General features: G+C 44.2%; 1 protein-coding gene and 1 long non-coding RNA gene across 3 annotated transcripts; one reads left to right on the top strand and one right to left on the bottom strand.

The window, feature by feature from the left end:
* Nucleotides 1-1,721: 1,721 nt before the first annotated feature.
* On the top strand, nucleotides 1,722-11,451 carry ASB4 (ankyrin repeat and SOCS box containing 4). The gene is made up of 5 exons (XM_023920370.2): nucleotides 1,722-2,006; nucleotides 5,382-5,681; nucleotides 7,827-8,317; nucleotides 9,944-10,057; nucleotides 10,672-11,451. Exons 1-5 carry the CDS (start codon nucleotides 1,793-1,795, stop codon nucleotides 10,858-10,860), a joined length of 1,308 nt encoding a protein of 435 aa, XP_023776138.1. The 5' UTR covers nucleotides 1,722-1,792; the 3' UTR covers nucleotides 10,861-11,451.
* Nucleotides 2,463-11,969, bottom strand: LOC111924237 (uncharacterized). 2 transcript variants are annotated; one of them, XR_002861538.2, is made up of 4 exons: nucleotides 11,768-11,969; nucleotides 10,443-10,490; nucleotides 7,024-7,571; nucleotides 2,463-6,217 (listed from the first exon to the last, which is right to left on the bottom strand). It is a non-coding gene; the product is annotated as an uncharacterized LOC111924237 (long non-coding RNA). The 2 variants fall into 2 exon arrangements; XR_002861537.2 differs by lacking the exon at nucleotides 7,024-7,571 and having other exon boundaries at nucleotides 5,773-6,217.
* Between the last annotated feature and the right edge of the window lie 6,513 nt (nucleotides 11,970-18,482).

Raw genomic sequence — 18,482 nt, 5'->3', positions numbered from 1 at the left:
CAGAGAGGCATGGAGATGTCCCAGCACAAGCCTTTCAGCCAGGTTGAACATCCTCCTGTCATGTAATACCATTTATGAAAGATGATAGATAAAAAGTTAATCAACTCCAAAACTGAAAGTGTAGCTGAGGTGGACAACTGATTGCAGCCAGATATCAGTGCTTTGTGCATCCATGACTTTCCAGGAATATAGTGGTTCAAAAATAAAGTTGCAGGTAGCAAGAAGCCTGTAAGATCTGGACTTCACATCCTGTTCCTCTCCTCATACCAGAGAAGCTGGTACACTTTTTTTAAAGCCTGAAGTCAGCCACTGAAAGTAACAAAGTAAGCAGGAGGTCCTGCAGGAGGGAATGTAAAGGTATGAAGAGCCTAATGCTGACTTTGCTCTTAAGCCTCAAAAGACACAGATGAGCTCCCTGGGAAATATAACACCAGGGCAAGACATTTTCCTTCCCCTTGTGTCTATTACAATGTACCTTACCTTGGGGAATTAGTTTTTGTAAAGCATTTTTCATTCGGAAGTACACAGGTAGAAGGAACTCACAGATATGAACTGCTGTCTGGTACCACCTTTGCTGAGCACAGGCTGCAGGAGACAGCTGGTGAGCAGTCCCATGGACAGGGGTCCTGCAGGTGCTGATGGGGCTGCCTGAGGAACCTGGCCTCTGGAAACCCTTCCAGCAGAGAGGCTGCTCTGACTTCCATTGTCACCTGGCTCACATCTCTCCATCAGCCCAGCTGGCAGCCAAACTCACAGGAAGGAGAAATATGAAGATTGCTTTATAATGGTGTATGTGGTGGTGTCTGCTTTGCTGGGTGATTTAAATCAAGGGTAAATAGTGTCCTTCTAGCTATGGTCTCACCCAGAAGCCCAGGTGGGTGCAGGTGTGAACCACTTCTAGGTGATGCATGGCAGCAACTCATGCTAGCTACGTGTGGGTTTTCATCCTCTAACTGCTGTCAGTACAGGAATGGGGCTGGCAAAGACTGCAGGAAAAAGCAGGGAGGGGGCAGTGTTCAGTGGGTGATGGGCTTGTGAGAGAGAACTTCTGAATTTAGATGAAGGGTGAGCAGGGGAAGAAGAGCCTATGGACCCATGAAGCCTCCTGTGCTTGCAGCTGAGTCAATTCACACACAACCCCCCTGTAATGTATGAGATCCCCCATCCTGTGATGCAGCTGTACAGCCCTGCAGGCCCCTTGTGCTGGCATTTCTCCTTCCAAGCAGAACTGCCTGTTTCCCCTGAACTCAGCACCAGCAAGCAGGATGCTGTCCTGGAGAAGAGTGGGTTACCTCCCACATGGAGAGTGCCTTGCAGATTTTTTAGATTTTTTTTTTTTTTCCCCTGAATTGCACTAGTTAAAAGTCATCTGTAGGCAAAGCATCCTATCCCACTGCAGCCAATAATCAGCCATGGCAACTCTGAAAGGGAGTGTGGGTGCTTCTCCAGCTGAGAAAAAACACCCAGAACTAGTGTCTTTTAATGTAAGTGTATGGGCAGGACCAGAAGGTAATCAGGTGGTTAATGAAGCTTAATGTGTATGAAGCCCATGGAGATAACTCTTATTTTGTTTTAATTGCCAGTGTGTCTGTCCTCGCTTTCATCAAAAGAGCGTGGTGATATCTAAGAGTGGCATTTCGATGCCCGAAATGCTCCTTATATAAATAGAACAAGCAGATCAGCATGACTGAGTGATAAAATTACCTTCTGGTCTTCAGAAACTTCAGCATGCAACTGTGCTGTAGGGACCTCAGTGTGCCCCTCTTCACAGCACAAACAGATACGTTTGGAAATGGATTTGGAGGAGACATACAGAGAGGGAGAGAGCACAGAGGGGAAAATTACTCGAGCTGCAGCTGCTAAGTTGGTGAAAAAAGCTTTTCTTGAAGCCCTGAAGTCCAATGCCTTTGAAACACTGGAAGAGCTCTTGAGCCAAAAGAAAATAGACGTGGACACAGTGTTTGAAGTGGAAGATGAAAACCTGATTCTGGCATCCTACAAACAAGGTAAATGTGGCAGCATTCACCAGACAGCAAGTAGAGGGGTTTCAGTGATTTTCGAGGAGCTGTGGCCTTTTACCTCTTCTGAAGCTGCAGCAGAAGCTGATCCACAGGCAGTACTGTCTCAGCAGGCTCACATGGCCAGGGCCACTGTAGCAGGGGAGCTTATCAGCTGTGTGGGCTTGGTGAAGGGCAGGCCAGAGCCCAGCCTGAGCCTTGGTGCTGCAGCTGCAGGAGACTCCAGGAAGAGAACCCTTTGCCATTTCCTCACAGAGAAATCAGGTGCAAATCCCAGAATAGACACATGCAGGCTAAAAGGGGGTGTATACATTTCTTGCATTAATCCATTCACATATAAAGACTATTTAGAAACATAAAATATTCCCTGTCTTCTATTTTCAATGGAAGTAAGGTGGATTCTCCATAGCTCAAGGGAACTAAGGAAATACTGTAGACCTTGGATGTTGCTGGATGGGAGAAGGTTTATTTTTACAAATGACAGAAAATGAGGATGTGCTAGTTTATCAAAACAGAAAAATAATCTGGAAAAAAGCAACCAGAACAATCAACACAACATCTGTTTTAGAGTGTAGAAAACCCAAACCATTTCCCAGCCAGACACTGAGTTTCCAAAACCTTACAATTTAAAGTAAAAAACCAAGTTTTTTCTTTGCTCAAATCCACATACTTCATGACCCACTTGCCAACAGACTCTTCTTCTGTATTTAGAAAGCAGTAATGATCAGTCTCTGCCAGAAGTTAATCATATGTGGAGATAAACACCTCCGAAAGCAGCAGCACAGCAAGTGCACTTTCTCTTCTGTGGCAAAAAGAAGGGACTATCTCACCTCTTCTCTTTTCCTGTGTTTACCCCTTCTTTAATGATTGGTTCCTGCTCTTTTGATTTCTTCAGGGTAGGGATGGTGCAGTCATGATGTACTTCCCCAAGGGACAGTGTATGAACTAAGCTACACTGTGCTGAGTTTATCTTCTGTCCTCAGCAGACTAAAATGCATTCTGACTGTGGTTTGAGACTACAGGATTAATGAAAAGATTATTAATTACAGATCAATTGACTGCAATCATTAACTAGTCTCTTTTGCAGAATTCTGTTTTCCAAAAAGTAGAGACAGAGGAAAATGTATCCTTATGGCCTAAATCATAGTATTGTATTCATTTTTTCTGAAAGGCGGGAAACACTTCTATCAACTTTTGTGTAAATTTTAATTTTGTTCTGAATGATAGATAACTGTGAAATATGAATATGAAAGGAGGATTTCCTTGAGGATGAAGGGGAGAGAAAAATTTACCACCCCACCATTCTGACAGTCTGAGCCTTGCCTTAGCCCTTAGCGATGAAGTGGAAAAGAGATGTCAGGGGTGAGAGAGTGACTTTTCTTCCTCTCTTACAAAGAGGATGAGAGCTCTCAAAGATGCTGATGTTGCTTGCACCATGGGTTTTTTATGTTACTAACCAAAGAAACAACTAAGCTGAATGAGGTTTCCCATGGGGCCCACATCTGCTTCCAGCTCAGCGTCTGTCCCTGTCCCTCTGAGCTCGGAGATGTCGACAGGTTTGGGCAGAGGATATGGGAGATGTTCCCTGGGAATGTCTGAGCACAACTCACCTGCAAGCAGCACAGGCAACAGAAATATATTGTGGACTCAGGCAGGAGAATTGTGGCTATAAAAAAGCAATAACCTGGCATTTAATATCACTTTCCTGCAGTTAATGTATAGTTTATTGCTTATATCTGGCCATAAATGGGAGACCCAGCCCTTTGTGGGATAAGCTGGAAGTACCTCACAGCTCACTGGTAACAAGGGGGAACACTACACGTGCAGTTGGACAGGGAGGGGATTTAAGAAGCTTGTTCTGCTATATGCAGAGACTTTGGGATACAGCCCACCTTGTCTGTGCCTGGTTTGAGGGTTTATGATGAGAAGGTTGCCCTAACAGGGTTGCCAGTGAAAGCTGCGCAGTCAGCAGGTTGAGTGTCCTCAGAGGAGGCTGTCACCCTGCTCGGGCACGCTGGGGCCTCAGGGCTGCTCTTGCCATTTACAGTGTGGGTTCCTTGAGAACTGGGTTTGGAAGTCACAAAAATTTGGTCCTAGAGTAGATGACATGGTCTGCAGTTTCTTGCCCACTATCTGAAAATATACTTGTAATTTATCTAAGAGGGAAGAAGAATTTGAATCCATTTCTCCCTGCCACCAGCACTTTGTTTCCTTCCTGCTTGTACCTAATGAATACTGTAAAAACTGTATATATATGACATTAGTGTTGAAAAACTGCATTAAACTAGAGACTAAAAAAAGAAGGTTTGAATTAATTTGACCTCTCTATATGTCTCTAATTTTTTTTGTGTGTGTTTTCCACATGATAACAGATGTCAACCAGGCAATTGTAAAAGGAGAAATAGATAAATCAAACTCAGAGAATTTCATAGTCACATTCTAGCTAAGATGAAGGTACTGTATATAAAGAAACATATTTAGACTTCTCTTGCCCTTCTGCACATCATTATGATATTTTACTTATCTCAAACAAGTGGTGATAGTAATCACTTCTGAGACTGTATCTGTGCAGTCATTAAGCATATAGTCCTGACTTGGGAACAAGTATTTATGTGTTATTTGGCCTTACACCTGTTTGTAAATAAACAAAAGAAAAAAAATCATTGTGACATTTTCTGAGAAAAATCCAAACATTTTGCAGCCAAATTTCATGCTAAGGTGTCACTGCTTCTATTTGGCTCTTCAGCCTAACTTACATCAGCATCCAATCTCCTCACTCTGTGCTCCTCAGGGCAGCAGTTGGCAGGAGGTCCCTGACACAGCTGCAGCCGTATTGCCAAGGGTCATCTATGTGTAATGCATCCCTGGAGGTCTGAATCCAGCCCCTGACATGCAAGATCCTGCCGTCTCCCACACAGAAACAGTAGGATGAGCTGTCTGTTGAGTCACTGTCCTAAGTAAATGCTGTTGTCTCATTCCAATGCCACCTTTGTTCAGCTATTGGCAGGCTGGAGATCCCACTTCCCCCATATGTTTTAGCTGGTGGCATTTCAAACTCTCTAAGCAATTTTTTTGTTTTTGTTTTTTGTTTAATCTATACCAGTCACAAAATAAGTCTAATAGCTTCTTTTGGAGTACATCTACATGGGAATTATCTTCCCAAAAGGCAGGCTATTCAGCACACATAGTAACAGTGCTTAATGAAGTTATGCTTGAGAGAACTTCGTGTGCATTATGCTGGTGAAATTACAGTAAATTACATTAAAACTCCAACCCTTTCTTCCCCTTCAATTATTCTCAGTAGGTGAACAGTCCAAAGAAAAGTCTTTGCCAAGACTGGTAACATATTCTCACTTTGTACAGGGTACTGGCTTCCCAGCTACAAATTAAAAATATCTTGGGCAACTGGACTTCATCTAGCTGTCATGTATGGACATCTGGAGAGTCTTTTGGTCCTCCTCAATCACAAAGCTACAATCAACTGCCGGCCCAATGGAAAAGCTGCCATCCACATAGCCTGTGAAATGGCAAATGTTGAGTGTCTCAAGATCCTTTGCAACCACGGAGCTAAGCTGAACTGCTTTTCTATGAGCGGGCAGGCGCCCCTGCACTTCTGTACAACACGAACCTCCATGCCTTGTGCCCAGCAGCTGCTCTGGAGAGGTAAGGTAAAGCTCTGGAGCACCTCTCATGGCATGGACAAAGATGGTGGGCATGGCCTGGCCTTTCTCTTAGGAGGCAACTTTTCAAAGTAGATGTGTATTTATCCCTTCCACCCACAGGTGACTCATGTCTCCATCTCAGACTCCTTGTCCTCATGTCTTTGATCAGAGGAAATTTCTCCCATTCTGTTTCCTCGCCTCATTTATATTTTCCTTTCATTGGCCACTGGTCCTTACTCCAAGATTGTTTCCCATTTCAGTGCCTCCAGTCCACTGCCCAATCAGTCCATCAGCAGCAGAGCTCCTCTGAATCACAGAGTTTCTATTTCTCTTGGGGCTTTTTCTGTCTTATTCATCTAGGCTTACTATTGATCTATTTTCACATGAAAGGGTACCCCTCATCTTCTTTCTTGTTAAAATTTCCTGGACCTGAGTAAAATTTTTCCAACCACTTGTTTTTTGAGATCTGGCCTTGAAAAATTTGATGCAGTTTTCATACTTTCTTTTCATTTGTCATGGATGCAGCCAAGCTCATGCCTGGAGGAAAAAAAAAGAGCGTTATATAAGATTTTTGTTTTCCCAAAGTAAGGTACATGGTGATGCAGCTTGTCTACAACAAATGAGGATATGAATTGATGTAATTCTTCCATAAACATATTTGTCACACACTATTTTCTGAACAGAAGGGTACTGACACAGGACACAGTAAGAGAAAACACAGTTCAAGTCTTTAGTTACAGAGAGACTCCTCTATTTATCACACTGTGCCATGGCAATACAAATGATTTTGGGTTGGTTTTGTTACATGTGTTGTTATTGAAAGCTTTTCCTGAGATGCAGAGCCCAAGTGCAAAGTCCATGCTCTGTGGGCAAGACAATCTGCAGTCATAAATGAATAACAACATTGCTTTTCTTCTGCTGGAAAGATACATATTATTTTGTTTGGTAGAAAGGAAAATAAATGCTGCCAGTTGTACCCTGCCCAGAGCAAACAGTCCTGTCAGCAGGAGCTGAATTTGCTAGCATAGAAAAGCTTAAAAGTCAAATGTACTCTTATGAAACACAGTATAGGATGAATGGAAGTGAAAGGATGTATTCTGCAGGCTTTCTCCACCCACCCATCAACAACAGAATAATAGTACTTTAAAAGCCACCCTTCCTCCCAAAGCACCCTTTAAACTCTGATTTCCATGTGAGCTGAATTCAGAGGCTCCAGATAGAATGGGAAAGGTCTGGAGCAAACCGTGCCAGGTGTGCACTTTCCCAGAGCAGCGCCCTGCAAGAGCTGAAGCCAGGGTGTCAGATAATGTCCCTGCCCCAGATTTCCGAGCTGCATCTCTCACCTGCTGTCCCCGCTCAGTGGTGTCCCTTGGGCTCCATCCAGGTCACTGCTGTTTATTCCCCTCTGGCTGGGGCGGCAGGGCAAGCCGTGCTGATCCCACCTTTGGTTAGCACTCCAAACTTGGATTGCCGGTGCCGGCTCAGGGACATGGACAGGGCTAACACCCAGCAGGGCTTAGCAGCATTAGCAGCCGGGTTTTGCGGCCCGGAGCCCGCTGTCCCCGCCGGGCAGGCTCGCCGCTCGGCAGATGGTGCTCTTGCTCCAGCTGCGGGACCCGCTCCGCAGCGCCTTGGAACCGGCATCCCACCCTCCACCGGGGACCCTGGCAGTGCTTCTTTAATATATGGTATCTCTATGAAATATATGGTATCTGTTATGAAATGTCCTTTCATCCAGGCTCGCCTTAGCGAGGTGCTGCAGAGAGTGTTTTCAGGGTGCAGAGCGGAGCAGGGCTGCTCTCTGGAGCAGGAGTAACGCTCTCCTTTCTCCACCAGTTCTCAATTTATAGGAAAAAGCATTTTACACGGAAATCTGGGCTTGCATGCTGCTCTGAAATAGAATGATCAGATAAGTTCTTCCAGCTTGGGGCCAGCATATCACATTTGAAGCTGGATCCAAGAACCTTGAGTTTCTAAGAGTTTCCCTGGAGACTTAACTAATGCAGGATCCATGCTGTTTGCATTTACACATCTTTCATGCCAGCTGCCCACCCTGACCTTTTCCTTGGGAAGAAGGGCCCATACGGAGAGATGGCCAAACAAGTGTTTCATTGCCATCATTTCCCCCTTCATCTTTCTTTGGCAGGAGCAAATGTGAACATAAGAACAAACAACAAAGACGAGGAGACTCCTCTGCACGTCGTGGCACGTTTGGGTGTCCCAGAGCTTGTGGCCTTTTACGTGGAACAGGGAGCACAGGTGGATGCTCTCAATGCCTACATGGAGACTCCCCTGGCCTGTGCAGCCTACTGGGCCCTCCACTATAAGGATCAGATATACAGCCAGGATCACCACCTCATCTGTCGGATGCTCCTAGACTATAAAGCTGAAGTGAATGCTCGTGATGAGGATTTCAAATCAGCACTCCACAAAGCTGCCTGGAACTGCGATCACGTCCTGCTGCATATGCTGCTGGAGGCAGGAGCAGAAGCAAACATCATGGATGTCAATGGCTGTGCACCCCTACAGTACATCATAAAAGTGACATCTGTGCGGCCAGCTGCTCAGCCAGACATCTGCTACCAGCTGCTACTGAATCATGGAGCAGCTAGGATATACCCTCTGCAGTTCCACAAGGTTAAGGATGTCTTCGTACAGTAGGGGTATGGAGAGAGGTGGTGGCTTGAACAGGAATGGGATGAGAGATCCAAACCTCAGGATTTAGTGCTATCTGAGTTTGCTGGAGTCCTGTCAATGTGGGCCCAGAATGCCCAAAACATTGTGAGATGACCTGCTGTAAGAGTGGTATCACTTAACTGAAGTGAAATTACAGTTGCCTGTACCAGAAACCAGATACACATCTAATTTTTGCTCTTAACCAACCTGAAATGCCAAACTCTAAATGCTGGTTGAAGCCTAATTTTTCAGAGCAGATTCACTTTCCCATTTCAGAGAACCCACATCCCTTTGTCAAACCAATGGCTTCATACAGGTTTAACTGAGTTATATGAAATGCATATTTCATGGTCTCCACCAAGGATTAGCAACAAGACCACTTGATTCAGTTTGTCACATCTGACATTTTAAAATCTACTCAAATCTATTCAAAATTAAATGCTTCTCAATAAAGTTTTGGATTATTCCCAGGAAATTTGAGAATTAAGGAGAGGTACTGGGCCTGGGCTCATAGCTGATGACAAAACACAAAACAAAACAAAACAAAAAAACCCCAAAAAAATAAAAAAAAAAGTATTGCAGGATCCATCCTAAAAAGTTTTTAAACACCTGCAAAGCCCAAGACACTGACAGGAGTACCTAAGAGTCCTGTTATATCAGAGTACTAACTAAGCTTGCTGAAGTCCGGACCTATTCTCTCTCATCTCAGTACCCTAAGCAACAGTGTGCAGTTCCCCAACTGTATATGTAAATTTTAACAAGCCAAGCAACCAGAAGCCTTTGAATAAAATGCCTTTTTTTTTTTTTTAATTGTGCCTTCCTGAGCCCAGGATGAGCAGGTTCTGTCTGTAGCAGAACAATGCTTAGTCTCCTAGAGGGTATTTGAGAGCAATGTCTGAAATCTCCTCTTCCTGCATCCTATTGCATGAAGCGAGATTCTCTTCCAAACTATCATTTGCCCATCTGTAAAAGTGTAGGTTATTTATCCCAGAGGGATGTTCTGCAGTTTTGTTTGTGAAACCTGGAGACTGCATGGGATGAAATTGGGTGAATGCAATGTTATCCCCTGCATATGAGTGATAATAGACTGGGGTTTTTTTCCTGTTGAGATAAAATCATTGGGAAGAGCAGTTGTGTCAGGTGCCTTGAAAGCCTTACTTCTGAACAGTTTCTTCTGGTCATATTTTAAAATCTTTCTTTAACAATGCATTTTTGATTCATATGATGGGGTTTTTCTGTGTTCATGAGCTGCATGTGCTGAAGCAAGAATTTTTGTGCATGGCTTTGCCTGGTGTTGTGTCACTCGAGCCAGCTATGAACAAGATTTGGGTGATAAAGCCCACCCCATCTAGACAGCTGTGGAGATCTAAGGTAGCATTTCTGTATGGTCTTAAACTGTGGATGAGCCTGGAGTTTCTTACTGTGCTTGCAGTAAGGTGTGGAGGGGGCCTGTGTCTTTTGCATCTCCAACTTTATCCTCTCACAATTGTTTGGCTGTGTCTCAGTTTGCTGTTGTGCAGTGCCAAGCACCCAGGCTAGCCCCAGCTCCCTGGTGGTACTCATGGTCTCCATGCATCCTGCCTGCAGGTGCTACAAGCCTGTCATTCCCACCCCAGAGCTGTGGAGGTGGTTGTCAACTCCTACGAACACATCAAATCAACATCTAAGTGGAAAGCAGCCATACCTGAGGATGTCTTGGAGGTAAGCTCTCAATGAGTTACAACTGAGTGAAATCCAGGCTTATTATCTGTATAACCCATACCAAACCATAAGAAAGAAAGAACAGTTTTGAAAGAGAAGAACATTTCAGAGGATGGGGGCTTTCCCTCTTAATATCTCTCATTTGACTAAAGCATATCACACACTGCAAAAAAGACATTTTTGATATTTTAATTGCAACATTATCCTTTGGAGCACCCTCTGTGAGTGGTACAGCAGGAACTCAGCTGTCCCTCTAGTCAGCCAGTGAAAAGATTCTGGCTGTGACTGCTTTTTCTTCAGATTTGTCAATATGTATATCTATATAATTTTTTTTAAGTCACCAAATATTTTTAAAGTGCCATATTAGTCAGGTATTACTACGTACCTCTAAGTTCTGTTTCATGGATCAGATTTTGTGAACAGGATGAGTTATCTGCAAATGAAAGGGAGAATTTAAATGAAAAGTAAGAGATTAAAGAGGAAAATATGTGGTCAAAAGGCAAAACTGGGGGACAAACTATATGCTTTGACATAATTATACCTTTAATTCAAAAATCCTTACTCCAAATATTCTGGCCGCCCTAAAACACACTTGTGGTTGTTTTTTTCTCCAGCGGCACCAGGATTTCTATGACTCTTTGTTCACTGTGTGCAGCAATTCACCACGGTCACTGATGCACTTATGCAGATGTGCTATTCGGGCAATATTATCAGAAAGGTGCCATCGACAAGTCCCCTTGCTGTCCATTCCTCTGTCCATGAAGAAGTACTTGCTGCTGGAACCAGAAGGAATAATCTACTGAGCTGCCGCAGAGCAGGCGCTGGCATCTCCCTTCCCGGATCCATGTGCCTCTGTGGGGTGCCAGAGATCCAGGCACGGCCCTGACACAACCCTGGGCGTGTGTCCATTTGCTGGCCAGCCTGCAAGCTGGGCTGGCATTTACTGGCTCTCCATGGAGCTGCTCTCTTTCCCTACACTGAGAAATCACAGCTGCAGGCTGCAGTTTGCGCTGGGGAGGCAGACCTGGAAAAGCCCCTGCTCCAAACACACCAAGGACACACACTGCTTTGTTCAGCCTGGCTTAAACAATGCTGCTGCTTCCTTCAGTACTTATACCTCTGCCTGCTAGATAGCATTAGATTAAATTTGAGCAACCTTTGATATTGTTTCACTATGATTTTCTTCAGCTGTCATTTTGGGAGTAAAAGAAAGGATGCTGTCAAAAAATAAGCCACAGAATTGTTTTCCCAGAATGAAACAGGCAAACCGCTTTGGATTGTGACCACAGACAGGCCTTCATTAGTTTCTACCTTTTCCTGTGCACTAACATTCAATGCTAATTCACTGTTCACTATCTGTCTATATCTTATAAAGCTTTGTCATAATTATCCTTTTTAATTGTAAGGATTTTATTCCTTTATCAGCCACATTATGTAAACATGATAGAAACATGCAGCCCTGAATTTTTTTTTTTGTATGTTGCTACACAAACCCGGGTAGCTTTTAGTGCATACTGTCCCTGTTTGCACTCTCACTATGACCAATGATTAATTAATATCCCTGTGTCAAGAAAGGCAGGTAAAACACAATTGCCCCCAAAACCTGCAAAGTTGTTCTTGTACTCATCCCTAATATCTCTCAGAATGATGCTGGATGTGATCTGGGAAGCATATGACCCTTCTCTTCACTCAATATAAAATGAACCTTACCTGGTAGCATGGACACCTCATATTTGGCAGCTAGGTGCAGGTGAGAGGCTGATGCAACCCATCTGGGCTGTTCCATTTTTTAGGTCCTGACAATTCTGGGCTCTGTGAAAGGAGATGTAAGCCAGGCCCACCACCGGGAGCCAGTAACTCCTGACTTCTCATTGCATCTCTGACTGTGAAGATGCCAGTCCCTGTTGTTACTGTTATCTCTTTGCAAGACAGCCCACAGCACGCTAGGCTCTTCTCAGACAAACCAGAGCATCCAAGCTGTTCAAGCGTCTCTGTGTCTCACAAAGTGGCAACAACAGCATTTGCAGGAATGTGCAGACTTAGTGCTACAAATCACTTTCCTTTCAGTTTTCATTAATTAAAGCTTGTACTCTGCGTACAAGAATCCAGTTCATGGGTCTGTTTATGTTTAACTGGACAGCAATGAAGATTGCTGTTTAACAGTTTCCCATTCCAATAAGGAATTTCAAAGTGAACGTAGACCATGAGTAAATGCTTTCTTATGTGAATAAAGTTGTACTATAAGTGGCTGTACTTCACTAAGCCAGTGAGAGATTTCTGTACAGCTGCAGAGATGTCTCTATTGGAGATACCACAGCAATTTACTGGGGAGAACAATCATTATCAGAGACAGACAAATCAGCATCAGAGACAGACAAATCTGCTTAAGACACCTCCCTATCAGTGGGATCCACTGGATTCTGCGCTGCAGAAAAAAAGTGAATTTGGCAGGATGAAAAAGCATAGGTTATCTAAACCCATTGCTTTTCTAGGTGATGCATCTCTGTAAGTGAGGCATGAGGAAGAGGATTTTCCAGCTGGTCAAGGCAAGAAATTTTGTTGCTTTCTGAACAGTCTGACAATGGGGCATGCTGGGCAGTCCAGAAGAGAGAGATGTAGGGTAGCTGATATTATTGGAAACACTTCCCCACACTGGCTCCTTCTGAAAGTGAAATTCTGCATCTGGAAAAGGGAGGTTTAAGGCAGAACAACAGCAGTGTTTTCTGACCTGTAGTAGCCAGGACTCTCTTGCTGAGAGAGAAGAATAAAGGCTGTCACCAGTGTTCCTAAATTCGCTCTGATCCTCTCCCTCAGCAGTGAACACGCTTAATTTTTATTCTGTGGGCACCCAGGCTCACTTCCAAGTTTTGTACCAAGCAGGTGCCAGATTATAGCCATTGTGGTATCTGACAGGGAGCACAGTGGGATCAGGCTGATTATAGTCATAGGAATTTGCAGGCTGTTAAAAACACTATCACAGAAAAAAAAAAGACCTGATTGATGCACTTTAATTACTTCTGTTGTTGAAGCTAGAAACCAAGAGTAAGCAAGCCTTAATATTTGTTCCTTTTTAGCACTTTTTTCCTTTGTTACTGTACTCTTTTCCCACACACTGGATGGAGTTGCTCATGTGAGGTGTGGGAGTACCTGATAATAAGATCATCAATTATTAAATTCATGGGATGCACAAAGGAGGGGCAGAGGAAGGATCTCTTCCTTGTGGTGGCCAGTGATAGGACCAAAGGGAATGACCTGAAGTCTCAGGGAAATTTAAGATAGATATCAGAAAAGCATTCTTCACCCAGAGGCTGGTTGGGCAGTGGAACAGGCTCCCCAGGGAAGTGTCACAGCACCAAGCCTGACAGAGTTCAAGAAGTGTTTGGACAATGCCCTCAGGCTCTTGTTGTGATTCTTGGAAACAGTCTAATGAAGGGACAGGAGTTGGACTCAGCAGTCCTTGTGGGTCCCTTCCAACTCAGCATATTCTGTGATTCTGTGACTCTGTGGGATATCTTGAAATTTCACACTGTTATATAATTCCTGATCATGCTTTTTGTATTTTTAAAGCCATATCTGACTTCATGACTCCACCTGGAGGAGAAACTTCTACACCACAAGTTTGAGCACAGTCATGACCTAAAATGACAGAAAATTATTTTCAGGGTTGTTTGATGCTCTCTGTGAAATAAGTTTCTTTTTGCCTTTTGGCTTCTTAGTAGAGATGTAGACATATTTGAAACATTTCCACTGCATCCCATGGCCTGTTAGAATATTTAAAGCACAGATGGGCACAAGGAATGAACGATCTTTTCCCATTCCTATTGGCAGCCCTTTCCCAGAGCTCCCTTTATGACTTCTCAATGGATAACAGTGGGATTCTAGGTTTTGGTCTTTGTGCTTTTTAGAAGTTGTAATTAAAGAGACAATATAAATATATATATATATATATATATATATATATATATATATATATATATAATAGATATGAAGTTGTATATAAAGAGATTTGTTCTTCAGCCAAATGTGTTGTGGACAAAAGAATACCCATTCTATGACCATAGGGACACTCTGCATGTATTTGGGAACCAATGCAGCTGTTCATGGAAATATGGGCACCCTCTTTCTAAAGTGCTCTTGCAAAGATTTTAAACTTAGCCCCTGATGTCTGCCAGCTTGACTCAAAACTCCAATAATTTATTCGTGGAGAGTCTGTAGGTGAAACTGAAGTCTATCAGTGTTCAGGACTGTATTTCCCTGAAAAAGCTTTAAAAGTCAGTTCATACTTGGTCAGCTTTTAGATACTAGGACAAGGAGCCTAAAAGAGCCTAGATGGTTTATCTCTCCATCATTGCTGCCTGTCCTCATGGTATAATGCCCATAAGTGTTTTGGCATCAATAACATTTTATTTATTCAAAATCACTCACCATCTTTAAAAGAAAAAATTCTCATTTTTCTATGCGGCAATATCTTACAGCATATATACCAGTTTTGACAGAATCAAGTTAACTGCTGTGATCATGAATTTACAGAAATCTCCCAGGCTGAGCAAGACTGACTATTTTTGTAAAATGTCAGGAATACAAATATTAGGCAGCAAGGGAAAAGGTCTGGTCTGCCATGAAAGGTGGCAGCTTTACTTTTAGCTGCAAGCACTGCTGGATCAATTAAAATGATCACAGGGGCTCAGCTCATTCATATTTAAGGAACATCCTTTGAAAAACCACTAATGCTTCTGGCAGCAGATTTTGCTCATGGGACAAATACCTTTAAATTAAACATACAAGAGTTCAGTCTTAGAGATTGAAGGGAAGATTGAAACAGTCTGGGGTGGTCTATGCTATTATACATCTTTATTAAATTCCCAGAGGACAAAGAGGCATGCCAGGTTTTCAGTGCTGGAAGGTTTGCAGGGCTCTTGAAGGGCTGCTGTTGTTTTTCTGAAGCACTTCAAGATACACATGGGTCAAACACGGCAATATTTCCATTTACTTTCAGGATATGTCAACAGAATTTCCCTGTAATCCCTAAGGTTTGCTCTTCCACTAAATGACAGTGCAGAACATAGTTTTAGCAGAGGTGCCAAAGCCTAGCCAGTGTCTGACATCTAAACCTCCCCAAGAGTTATATTAAAGCACTGGAAAGATCTGCCAGAGTCTATCTTTGTAGATAGGCAGTGACCTCTGGCACAGCAGATGAGTGGGTCAGAAAAAAATGCTATATGCAGCAACTGTCAGATGAAATCTGTTGGCTGCTCAGAAATTTGTCTCTGACTCTTTCTCCAAATACATCTTAAGCTTCATAGGACACGAAGTGCAGAAGTGACAATGGATTTTTATTTTTTTTTAAACATGTAGCAGTGTGTTGCCCTTCACCCTTCAGAGGCACCCTATGGAGTGCTCCTAAATTACAAAAGAGGGGACAGAATTGTGAGCCTTATAAATACATGGCCATTGGTTCATACAGTGTGAAAACACAGGTGTTGCTGAAGGGCAGGGCAGTGCCTGAGCTGGCTACGAGCACAGAGCATGCTGGAAAGCTCAGGCAAAGTGACATCACTGCAGTCAGAGCAAAACCATTTCATAGCAAAAAGTAATGTAGGTATTTTAACATTCATGCAGAGTAAAACTGCCCCAAAAGACTCAGTGGCAACAGAGCCCACTGAATTACACCTACATCCCAAAGGCTGAGCCCACCCCCAGGTGAGTCTATCCTGCTGTTCCCAAGTTCCCTGCTGAGGAGAGGTGCATGGCTGTCCTGAACTCAAGGGCGCACTGTCAGCCTGTATCCATGGTGAGCACACTTTGTGGTGGCAGGAGCTCTGAACTATATCTTGCCAGAAATTTGGACTTTGGTTTGCCATATGGGTCCATCTCTTCCACAAACCTGTCCTTCCCTTCATCATTAACCCACAGAATTTCACTGAATTCTTTCCTTCTCTTCCCTTTCGTGGCTATATAGCCTCTGGCACATGACATAGGGCCTGACCCCCCTCCAACTCTTTCACTACACCCTTTTCTATCAAGGGCAGCAGAGCCACTGCCCCTCTACACCCCTGTGGTTCTGTAGGTTTGTGCCATCCTCCACCATGTCTGGATTTCCTAACCTACAGCAATTTACTCATTTACTCAGTCTGCTGGAACAAAATCTTCTCTCAAACACCCCTCATCCCCATGGTGGGTGGATGAAACCCAAATGCTGGATGGATTTTGTGGGGCAGTCAGGGGGCTTTGCCTTGCTGAGCACCAGCTGAGTTGAGCTGAGCTCACACATTTCACCTGTCAGCATAGAAGGAGGTTTCTACCCTGTAATCAGAAACATGGCAGGCTCCTTGTTCTGCCAGTTTTCCAGGAAATCAAATTCTGCATCCTCCAGTGGTATGGGAAGAAATACAAACCAGTGACCTTGGCTTCTAATGACACCAGGGTGCTCTAAAGATCTGAAGTCTATCAGAAAAGCCTCTGTTCACAAAGCCATTTATCTCTGGCAGCTTCTTTGTGTGCCTCTGGAGCAGTGGTTGCACGCTTCCCTGGCAGAGACAGTTCAGCCTGGTGGATGGAAACGAACAGATGTGGCAGAGCTGTGCAGAGAGGAGATCAGTCTGTCCACATGGTGTGTGTGGTGGGGGGAAGAACTGAGAGAGAAGGGGGAGAACTGGCATTAGAATTAGAACTGATATTGTAGATTTTGATATGGTGAATACTGAGTGTCTCAATAAACCTGGGGGAGTTGCTATGCACATTTGGAGGTGAAGTTCAACAGCAAATTAGAAAAACAAAAAAAGAAATCTAATGTTAAATTAGAGGATTAAACATTGTTTACTTAACAATGCGAATCTGCATTTTGAGGGCTGTGAACTTGTGGTACTTGAAGATGACAGTGTTATTATGAACACAAGACTCCATCTGGTCACAATGTTCCTGTGTGCTCTTCCCGCTCAGGCACACCCAGGGGCCTGTTCCTGGTACCCAGGGCTCACAGGACTGCAGCCCCTCTGTGCAGAGCAGCTTTCTGCAGAACTGCAGTGACTGCAAGTTCAAGGCAAACCCAAACATTTTCTCCATCACTTTGGGGAACCTTAACAACGGGCAAACAGCTGCAGATACAGATAGGTGACACTAGCAAGGCTGGATGGAGGCATCCAGGAGACCCTGACACAGCTTGTGGAGAGCTGAATGCTGGAGGTCTCCGAAACTCAACTCTCTCCTGCTTTAATTTCCAGCTGATGGAAACTCCACTAAGTACTTCACATGCTGTGCTACAGCTGTCATGGTCCCCTCTTGCAGGGCACCCTACACAGCACCTCCGTGCTTTAGGGATGTACTTGAGTTACACACTTGGTGTCCCTTTAAGCCTTTGGCAGGGGGTGCATCCTGTCTGTGGAAGATCAAGGAGGAGGACTCCGTTTTCAGCTGACCACCCCACACTATGTGCTGTTGCCTGGCTTTGCTGTGAGTGTGTAAGGATTTGATATCAAATGGCATTGAGTTCTGCCCAGTTGCTGGAGCTCACCTGAGCACAGGGAGAGCTGTCCTTTCCGACACAGAGCAGGGAGAGGGGCAGAGAGTCAGCCCTGCCTGCTCTTCACTTCAGGTGACCTGGGTGCATTGGTGAGGTGGTGGCTAAGTGACTCTGGGCAGGCATGAGCCAGCTGCATGCAGCACCTGAAACAGACTTAGATGTGGGCTTGGACTTTGACACAGCTTCTTCCAGGAGCCTGGAAAAAGAGAGAGAGCAGTGGCATGGCCAGTCTGGGTGGTTCTTGCTGACTCGACATAAACATGTTTTGAAGCTTCCAGTGCAGCCAGCAGGGAACACACTGTCCCCATGGGTTTCCTGCCCCTGGCTCAAGAGGCTGCCAGAACAGTGCCCAGAGGCACCACTGCTTCCTGTGCCTCCAGTCCCAGCTGGAGCAGGCTGTGCTGGATATGCAGCCAGGGTTTGTCCTCATAAGAAAAAAAAGAGAGAAAATAAAAAGGTGGAAAGCTGTAAGCAGAACAAAAGATCCGGCAGCTAGCAGCAGACAACAGCCATGTGTTTCCTGAAGGGTATTTTTAAGGTTTATAATTGTTCACTTCTTATTTACAGTGCTGTTTTGTTTCCTTTTATCTAGCACTAGCTACCAGCCTGCCCTCTGCTTAAACCAAGCTATTCATGCCCAAGTGTCTGGAGCTCCACTAACTATGGGAGGCAAGCTTCGCTTTTTTAGGTGCCTGGCCCCAAACAGCTGGAATAATTTTCCAGGCATATTGAAGAAGGCCCTCACATTGTTTGGGGTTTGGACACTCTTAATCCTTTTTTAAAAAAGCCTCAGCTGTGTGAAATGAGCACAAGCTGTGGCAAGTCACTGTCATGTGCCATTAAAGAGCTCTGTCCCTCTCTCCAGACATGGGCAAAACCCCTTTATCTCAGTAGGGCTCTTGGTGG

The sequence above is a fragment of the Cyanistes caeruleus genome, chromosome 1 (assembly GCF_971803275.1).
Source record: "Cyanistes caeruleus chromosome 1, bCyaCae1.hap1.1, whole genome shotgun sequence".
NCBI lineage: Eukaryota > Metazoa > Chordata > Aves > Passeriformes > Paridae > Cyanistes > Cyanistes caeruleus.
This window is presented reverse-complemented; position numbering and strand designations above follow the sequence as displayed.

Excerpts from the sequence above, each read along its gene's own strand:
- ASB4 (XM_023920370.2), top strand. The coding sequence starts at position 1,793 with ATGGATTTGGAGGAGACATACAGAGAGGGAGAGAGCACAGAGGGGAAA. Across the intron at positions 2,007-5,381 it reads TCTGGCATCCTACAAACAAG|GGTACTGGCTTCCCAGCTAC; the intron begins GTAAATGTGGCA and ends CACTTTGTACAG. Across the intron at positions 10,058-10,671 it reads TACCTGAGGATGTCTTGGAG|CGGCACCAGGATTTCTATGA; the intron begins GTAAGCTCTCAA and ends TTTTTTCTCCAG.